Source organism: Thalia democratica, chromosome 3 (assembly GCF_965202585.1).
Source record: "Thalia democratica chromosome 3, ktThaDemo2.hap1.1, whole genome shotgun sequence".
In the NCBI taxonomy this organism is placed as follows: Eukaryota; Metazoa; Chordata; class Thaliacea; order Salpida; family Salpidae; genus Thalia; species Thalia democratica.
The window spans coordinates 97,586,613-97,596,823 of NC_139167.1; the positions used below are offsets into that span (position 1 = coordinate 97,586,613).

The window sequence follows — 10,211 nt, forward strand, 5'->3', positions numbered from 1 at the left end:
ACAAATTGCTTTTTTGTTTGAATGGGAAATACAAATTCTGTTTTATTTGTTTAGTTATTTTGATACTAAATGTATAGAGATAAACTTATTTAAAATTTTAAAAATGACATAAAAAGAATATAATAATTTTTATTTCGTCGTGATCAAAACATTAATATACTTTACTAACTTATTAACGTAAAAACCTTTAAAATACATAGTTAGCTCTTTTCTCAAGTAAAAGCCGTATGTTATTATTTATGAAACGAATATCATTTTAACATTGTTAGTATTTTTTTATTCATAATATGTAGTTTAAGTTGGAACTAATATGTTTAAATACTTGCTTTCTATTATTTCTAAAAACAAAACTTTAAGTATTTAAATAAATTTGTATTGCATTTATGATAAACAAAATGCGAAAACATAACATAAACATAACAAAATAGTTCATAAACATAGTCAGGATATTAACATAAAAGTAGATGACTAAAAAAATGCATTTTTCATCAAAGTTAGTGTTTTTACTCAACTCTAATCCGAGTTGTATTTAGTAAGACTTAAACCAGACAACTTGTTTACAATTTTGATCTTCTTCCCTGACCAGCAGTCATAAATATCATCATAAGTAAATACTTTTGTTTCTGAGTAGTTAATCGGCTTACAAAAGACTATAATTTTATTACCAACAGAAACAGCTTTAAAGTAATATGGTTCTATATTTTTTATCAGAGCAGCATGGACACTTGTAAATTTTCTTGAAAAACTGTCAAATACTTCACAACTTGTTTTTCTATATCCACCAATAACAAACAATTTGTTACCCATACTAACTGAAGCATGAAGTATTCTTTCTTCAATCATATCAGATAGGTAAGTCCATTTATTTTCATGATGATCATATGCTTCAACAGAATAGGTCAGATCATAGTAAGAGTTATAACCTCCTGTCACAACAATTTTGCCTTCAAAAACTGTACAAGCTGAATTATACCTTTTTTGTTTTGTATCAGCTAGTTGGGTCCATTTGTCTTTTTTCAAATTGTAAACAATAAACATCTTTCCTCCATAAACTAAATATAAGTTATTTTTGAAGGAACAAGTACAAAAACATTTATAATAAAATTGTAATTCTGTTACATGTAACCAAGTTTGAGTTTTATTACAATATTTTCTAACTGATCTATCAAAGCAACCATTTTTCAAATATTCAATACCACCAAAAACAAATAGTTCTGAATTAATAACAGCTGTTTGACAGTCATACAGTTCCTTTGGCATGGACGTAACATTTTTACATTTTAATTTACGACCATCTAGTTTATAAACACTTTTAACAGCTTTCTGGTTTTCAGTCATTCCTCCACAAACTAAAATGCTGAAATCATCTTGGTTGCAATATCTATTTTCATACAAAACGTTTGGTGGAAAATCAAAACTTTTTCTTTCCTGTACTGTTGATATTGAGTTTGAACTTGACAAAAACGACTCCATTTAGTTTCAGATAAATTTCAAAGATTAATATGTGTTGTGTAACAGATAACTATAAACCAAAAATATAAAAAAAATTGTTGTTAATTTGCAATGCTATATTAAAAAAAAAATTGGTAACACAAGAGTACTTTAAGAAAAATTAAAATACATATTTTTATTTTTAAAATAAGTTTTACCATAGATATTAGATTTTAAGTTTTAATTATTTATTATAAAAAAACAACTACTTAAACGACGTCTAAACTCTGTCAAAGATGAGATATGCGTATAAAATTGTATGAAAAATCTTATCGTATTTTTACTAGAAAACTTATTATAATGTTTTGGTTACTTTTTTAGTAAATTATTTAAAACGTACAAAACTTATAAATTGACAAAATAAAAGAGGTTGCAATTATTACGCCTAAAATACAAAATTAATAAACACACGTATAATTAAAATAACAATTAGTTAATGATATTATAGTTTGTTGAACAAAAAAAATTTTTTATAAGAACTTTAATATTTTGATTGCATATTTTATATTGTTTTAATCTTTCAAATTTAGCTTTTTTCAAAGTCTGTTTTTTTAAGTATTAAACCTTCAAAACGTTATACAATATTAATACAAATGAAAACGTACCTATAACTTTACGTATTAAGAATATATTCAACATTTTTTAAGATTTTTTTTGATTTTAATTCAGCTAAATTTATTAAATTACTAAAGAAATACTTAAGCCACGTTTATATATATCACTAATGCATTTTTTTTTATAATTTTTAGTTGGTTTGTCTCAAAATTCTTTTTTCTTTAAGTTTGTTTTTATAAATGATGCACAAGTTTTCATATTTAAAAAAAAACTTGTATATTATAATTTACTATTTTAACTGTATCAAAAATCATAAATTTAAACAGGTAAAAAAAATTCCAACTTTTTTCCTGTGTACTAAAATACTTGCTTAAGTACAACTACTGACTTAGAAGTAATATTTGATCAACAGGCTAATTATTTATAAATAGTTTTAAATTTAAATTTTTAGTTAATAACACCAAATATATATGAAATGTATTTAAAGTTTTTATGTTTTATTATTTTAATGATTATTACGTTTGCTTTTTTGCTCAATACTAAAGTTTTTAAAATAGTAGATGAATGAGTCACCACCTACAAAATAAAAATTGAAACAATATTTAATCTCTAACTATGTACTAAAAACTTAAGTATATAAACTTTAGACATGATAGTTTTTAGCGTTACAAATATAGTTTCAAAATTCATCATTGTCTTTAATAAAATATTAGTAATAAACTTTTGATTTTAGGTATTCTTATTTCTTTGACATTTAAAATTGGTTTAGTTAAGTCATTTAATTTAATTATTTGTTTTAAAGAAATTTTTGAACACTAGATACGAATTAAAAAATTTTATAAAAGTTTAATGACATTATTATTTTCCAAAAAATATCGAAACACAAATTTTACTGATAAGTTTGTTTATATTTTTTCATAAAAGATGATGTGACAAATTTTACCTGAGTTAGAATTATTTAGAGTTAAGTCACAAACGGTTTACAATATTATTTAAAAATCAAAAAAAAAAAAATATTTTTGCTAGCTTTTGTCTTTATCTTTATAGTACATTGATAAATTGACTAGTAATTTGTAGTACTCTTCAATAACTTTAATTTATTTACTCTACTTTTTTTAATGCTAATAAGTTTTTCAAAAATATTTAGATAAGTTTGTTACAAATGTAATATTTATAAAATCTAGCAATTTAAATGTTAACATGAAGTGACTCGTTTATAAGATAAATTTTATTAGGTAAATTATAAGGTAAATAAAAATAAATATTAACATGCTGAAAAGTATGGATATTTAAGTGTTATCATTTAAATTGAAAAAGTTAATAAAATAAAAAACAATGTGTGTTATGATTAAGGTATATTTAATAAATTTTCATTGAGTTACTCTAATTTTTTTTGAAATAACTTAAAATGAATGATAAAGACCTCTTTACTGTTTATTTTTATCAAAACTCCATCTTGAAATTACGAAAACGATTCACGATAACGAGCGATTTTCAGAAAAAAAATCAATATTTTATTAAATGTATGTATATATTAATTTTGTTGCAGTTACGATGTAACAAGATTTAAAAACACCTAATATAAGTTAAAAACTTAACGATTTACAATTAATTAACAATACTTTAATGTTCAAACGTGTATTCGGTTTAAAGCTGGTCAAGCTTTTATGACAAAATAATATAAACAACTGCGTATTAAAAAAAAATAAATAGATATAAAAATAATCTTCACTTTAATAATAATAAAAAACTTTGTATAAAATAACTATACATGTTTGAAAGAACTAGTACTAATTGAAGTTAATTTTTTTTCACACAAAATACAGTTTTATGATTTTCTGCCATCAATATTCATCACTACAAGAACTACGAATTTCTTTTCGAATTGAATACATAATCAAAAGTTATACATCTGGTTAAATTTTATTTATAACATTTAACATATGTTATATGAAGACTATTTTTTGTAATGACTACTTGTTTTTTTTCTTATAGATAGTAAATTTAAATAAAAGTATTTATTCTGTAAATATTTTTAAAACAAGAACTCGCTCAATTCTATCACACGTGTACGATAATTTTTTTAAATAATTGAATATTGTAAAATTACTGTAATTAGTTTAATTTTTCTAAAATTTTAACGCCTCTAACATTTTGCGATGAAATTAAGAAACAAAAAATATAATTACCTCATTTAAATAAAATATATGAAATTCCGGAAAAAGTATAAAATTACGACAGAACTTTTTTAGTTTAAACAACAGTTAATCAAGCTTAACTTTAAATCTTTTTATTTTTGCTTTAACCTTAATATTACGTAACTTAATAAAACTTTTAGTTATAAATCATTAGTTTTTTTGATTTAAAATAATCTTCTATTAACATTTGTATTTTTAATTTTTTATAGATTAACAAATGAACAGAGTTGCAAACTTAGTATTTATTGTAGTAAGTCAAAACAAATGAACACTATTTTAAACGTAACAAAATCTTGTTAAAAAACGCAGTATGACCAAAAAAGGAAAAAGTAAAGTAAATAAATAAAACCAATTCTACTATCAGGGAAGTTCTTTACTTAATTTTAATCTAAGTTGTACTTAATGTAACTTGACTCAGACAACTTATTCACCTGGTAGATCTTCTTATCTGACCAGCGTTCACTAGCAACATCATAAATAAATATTTTTGTTTGTGATAAAATAGAACACTCAGTAAAAATTACAATTTTATATCCAACACAAACAGCATTAAATTTATATTTATACATTTCATTAATAATTAGACATCTAACATTAGTAAATTTTCTTGAATGACTGTCAAACAATTCACTCCTCGGGTTATTATTTCCACCAATGACAAACAATTTGTTACCCATGCTAACTGAAGCATGGTTATTTCTACTTTCAATCATATCAGGTAAGTAAGTCCATTTATTTTCATAAAAGTCATATGCTTCAACAGATTTTGATCTACCGTCATTGCCTCCAGTAACAACAATTTTGCCTTCAAAAACTGTACAAGCTGCATGATATCTTTTTTGTTTTGTATCAGCTAGTATGGTCCATTTGTCTTTTCTCAAATTGTAAACAAAAAACATCTTATCTTCATAAACTAAATATAAGTTATTTTTGAAGGAACAAGTACAAAAACATTTATAATAAAATTGTAATTCTGTTACATGTAACCAAGTTTGAGTTTTATTACAAAATTTCCTAACTAGTCTACTAAAGCCATCATTTTGCAAATATCCACCAAAAACAAACAGTTCTGAATTGATAACAGCTGTTTGACAATCATACAGTTCATTTGGCATGGAAGTCAAATTTTCACATTTTAGGTCACGACTATCTAGTTTATATACACTTTTTACAACCTTGTAGTTTTCGTTCCATCCTCCACAAACTAAAATACTGAAATCATCTTGGTTGCAATATCTATTTTCATACAAAATGTTCGGTGGAAAATCAAAACTTTTTCTTTCCTGCACTGTTGATATTGAACTTGAACTTGACAAAAACGACTCCATTTTGTTTCAGAGAAATCTCAAAGACTAATATGAGTTGTGTAATAGATAACTATATACCAAATATATTCAAAAAATTTGTTGACTTTGCAATGCTATATTTAAAAAATAGGTTACACAAGAGTACTTTAAGAAGAAAAAAAAAATATTTTAAAGATAAGTTTTACCATTGACATAAGATTTCAAACCTAAACTATTTATTATTGAGAGAAACAACTATTTAAACAACGTCAAAACTCTGTCAAAGATGGGATATGCGTTTAAAATTTTTATGAAAAATCTTATCGTATTTTTATTAGAAAACTTACTGCTTTGCTTAATTTCCTGGTAAATTATTTAAAATGTACGAAACCTAAAATTCGACAAAATAAAAGATGTTGCAATTATCACTTCTAAAATAAAAAATTAATAAACACATGTATAATTAAGATAACAATTAGTTAATAATATTATGGTTTGTTGATCAAAAAAAAATTTATAAGAATTTATATATTTTGATTGCATATTTTATGTTGTTTTAATCTTTTAATTTTGACTTTTTTTAAGCCTGGTTTATATTAAGTATTAAAACTTCAAAACGTTATACAATATTAATACAATGAAAAACGTATTTACTTTAAACATTACGTATTAAGAATATATTCAACATTTTTAAAGAATTCTTTTGATTACTAATTCAGCTAAATTACTAAATTACTAAAGAAATAATTAAAACACGTTTATATATTTCACTATTGAAATTCTTTTTTTTTAAATAACTTATAGTAGTTTTGGTTCAAAACTCTTTTTTTTTTTAGTTTGTATTTTTAAATGATGCACAAGTTTTTATATTAAACAAAAATATGTAGATTATAAATAACTATTTTATCTGTATTAAAAATAATAAGTTTAAACAGGTAAAAAAATTATAATTTTTTCCTGTATCCTGAAATACTTGCTAAAGTATAACTACTGACTTAAGAGTAATATTTGATCAACAGGCTAATTATTTATAAGTATTTTTAAATTTAAAACTTTACTTAATAAAAACAATTATAAATAAAAAACTTTTTAAATTTTTTTATTTATTTTACGATTGTTACGTTTGCTTTTTTGTTAAGTATTAAAGTTTTTAAAATAGTAATTGAATAAGTCACCACCTACAAAATGAAAATATTTAGTAATTTAACTTCTAACTATGAACTAGAAACTAAAGTATATAAACTTTAGGCAGGGTAGCTTTTAGCGTTACAAACAAACTTTCAAAATTCATTATTATCTTAAGATTAACTATTGGTAATAAAATTCTGATTTTTGATAGGTGTCCTTATTTCTTTGACCTTTAAAATTGTTTTAGTTAATTTTTTTATTTTAACGTTTTGTTTTAAAGAAATTTTTGTATACTAGATACGAATAAACAAATGTTGTAAATGTTTAATGACATTGTTATTTTCCAAAAAATATCAAACACTAGACTTTATTGATAAGTTTGTTCATATTTTTTCATAAAAAGTTAATGTTACAAATTTTACCTTAGTTCAAATTAATGAGAGTTAAGTCACAAACGGATTACAATATTATTTAAATATCAAAAAATTTAAAATATTTTTGTTTGCTTTTGTCTCATTTTTAAAGTACATTAATAAATTGATTAGTAATTCGAAGTACTCTTCAATAAAATTAATTTTTTTACTCTTTTTTTTTAATGCTAATAATTATTTCAAAAAAGTTTAGAAACGTTTTTTATAAATGTAATAAATAAAAAATCTAGTAATTTAAATGCCAACTTAAAATGACCCGTTTATAAGATAGATTTTTAAAGTAAAAAGAAATAAATTTATTAAATCTAAAAAAAAAATATTTACATGCTAAAAAGTATAAATATTCAAGTGTTATTATTTTAAATTGAAAAATTTAATTAAATAAAACACAATTTGTGTTTTGATATAGATATATCAAAGAAATTTTCATTGAAGTATTCTAATATTTTTGAAAAAGTTAAAAATGAATGGTAAAGACCTCTTTGCTGTTTATTTTTATGAAAACTTCTTCTTGAAATTACGAAAACGATTAACGATTACCAGCGATTTATTAGAAAGAAAATCAATATTTAGTTACAGGTGTATTTATATTAGTTTACTTGCAGTAATGGTGTAACAAGATTTAAAAACACTGAATATAAGTAAAAAACTTAACGATTTACAATCTATTAACAATACTGTAACGTTCAAACGTGTATTCGGTTTAAAGCTGTTTAAGCTTTTATTACAAAATAATACAAACAACAGCGTACTTTAAAAAAGTATAACCATGACAAATTTTTTTTTAAATTAATAGATATAAAAATTAATCACTAGCTTTGATTATAATAAAATACACTGTATAAAATAACTAACACATGTATAAAATAGCTAGTACTAATTAAAATTAGTTTTTTTTTTCACACAAAATATAGTTTTATGATATACTGCCATCAATATTCACTACAAGAACTACGACTTTCTTCTCGAATTTAAAATATTATACAAGTCGTTAAGTGTTATTTAAAATATTCAACATATGTTTTATGAAGACTGTTGTTGTAATATTTGTTTGTTTTTTTTTTCTCATAGAGGCTAGACTAAAATTAAAGTATTTATTCTATTAGGTCTTAACTGTTTTTTCTATAAAAAATATTTCTAACTCTCTCAATTCTATTATACGTGTACGATCATTTTTATTAAATAAATTATTGAATATTGTAAACTTACTATATTTAGTTTAATATTTCTGAAATTTTAACGCCTCAAATATTTTGCGATGAAATTGCGAAACAAAAAATAAAATTACCTGATTTAAATAAAAATTAAGAAAATTTCGGGAAAAGTATAAAATCTAACAGAACTTTCTAAATAAGTAATAGTTAATAAAGCTTAACTTTAAATATTTTTATATTTGTTTTAAGCTTAATATTAAATAAATAAATTCAACTTCTACTTATGGATCATTAGTTTTATTTGAGTAAAAACAATCTACTTTAACATTTGTATTTTAAATATTTTTAGATAAACAAATGAACAGAGTAGCAAACTTAGTATTTATTGCAGTAAAGCAAAACGTTTATAAACACTATTTTAAACTTAACAAAATCTTGTTAAAAAACGCAGTATAGCGAAGAATAGGAAAAAGTAAATAAAAAATACCAGTTCTACTATCACGGAAGTCTCGTTACTCAATTTTAATCTGAGTTGTACTTAATGTAACTTGACTTGAACAACTTATTCACCGGGTAGATCTTCTTATCTGACCAGCGTTCACTAGCAACATCATAAATAAATATTTTTGTTTGTGATAAAGTACAACTCTCATTAAAAATTGCAATTTTATATCCAACACAAACAGCGTTAAATTTAAATCTATACATTTTATTAATAATTGGACATCTAACATTAGTAAACTTTCTTGAAAAACTGTCAAATACTTCACTCTTCGGGTTATTATTTCCACCAATGACAAACAGTTTGTTACCCATGCTAACTGAAGCATGGTTATTTCTTGATTCGATCATATCAGGTAAGTAAGTCCATTTGTTTTCATAATAACCATAAGATTCTACTGATCTTATGTTACATCCTCCAGAAGCAACAATTTTGCCTTCAAAAACTGTACAAGCTGCATAAGAACTAAATTGCATTGTATTAGCTATTTGGATCCATTCATCATTTTTTAAATTGTAGACAAAACATGTGCTGGTTCGATTGAAAACGTATAAATTTTTCTTAAAAGAACAGAAACAAAAACGATGATCATTAGATTGTTTTTTGTACGACCAGGTTTTAGATTCATTACAAAACTTTCTAATACACATATTATATCCTTTACTTTTTAAATAACCGCCAAAAACAAACAAATCTGAGTTAACGACAGCAGTTTTGCAACCAGTACTTGCCCACTTCATTAAAGTGAACATTTCACATTCAAGTGTTGGACCTTAAAGTTTGAGAATGGTATCCAGTTCAGCGTGTTCTTTATCTTCTCCTCCACAAACTAAAATACTGAAATCATCTTGAATGCAATATCTATTTTCATACAAAACTTTTGGTGGAAAGTTTGATTTTTTTCTTTCTTTCATGGTTACACTATGTTTTGAAGATGACGAAAACGAAACCATTTGACTGTAATATTTGACCAAATAATAATATAATAATTAACACTTCAAAAAAATATTTTTTAACTTGAAGTTTAAAACTCAGAGTAATTTAAAAATAAAGTAAAAAAATATAAGTAATTTATTGGTTTCTTTGCTTTGTTTTATCTATTAAACAGATATTTTATTCTAGTAATACAAAAGTTAAACAATATTGTCATTAGATAATTACGTTTGTTAATCAGAAAAAAGTCTTTGCTATTTTTTAATTATGTACAATATGCCATTACAATAGCAAATTTACTATTAAATATTGCGGTTAGTTAATTTCGTTTTTTATCAGAAATCACTCTTTAATAATTATCGCTCTATAATATGTAAACTGTAATATCTTTATATAGACTATCAATTATGAAATACAATATAACAAAGATTAGACATGGCCAAATTTGAAAGTTCTTATATACATACTTACACTAGTAACTTGTATTTTAAACTGGAATCATTAATGAATCTGGTAATTATAAAATAATTAAA

The 10,211-nt window shown here is 23.0% G+C and overlaps 1 protein-coding gene across 1 annotated transcript; it reads right to left on the reverse strand.

Annotated features, from left to right (window-relative positions):
- Positions 1-513: 513 nt before the first annotated feature.
- On the reverse strand, positions 514-5,572 carry LOC145832671 (kelch-like protein 38). The gene is made up of 4 exons (XM_082939973.1): positions 5,272-5,572; positions 4,861-5,049; positions 1,311-1,433; positions 514-953 (listed from the first exon to the last, which is right to left on the reverse strand). Exons 1-4 carry the CDS (start codon positions 5,570-5,572, stop codon positions 514-516), a joined length of 1,053 nt encoding a protein of 350 aa, XP_082796099.1.
- Between the last annotated feature and the right edge of the window lie 4,639 nt (positions 5,573-10,211).

Bases quoted from the DNA above. Each gene is read 5' to 3' on its own strand.
- LOC145832671 (XM_082939973.1), bottom strand. From the start codon at position 5,572: ATGGAGTCGTTTTTGTCAAGTTCAAGTTCAATATCAACAGTGCAGGAA. The intron at 1,434-4,860 runs GTCATTCAAGAA...CAATATCAACAG, and splicing joins GAGGAGTGAATTGTTTGACA to TACAGGAAAGAAAAAGTTTT. The intron at 954-1,310 runs GTGTTTATAAAC...CAGCTTGTACAG, and splicing joins AAACCAGAAAGCTGTTAAAA to TTTTTGAAGGCAAAATTGTT.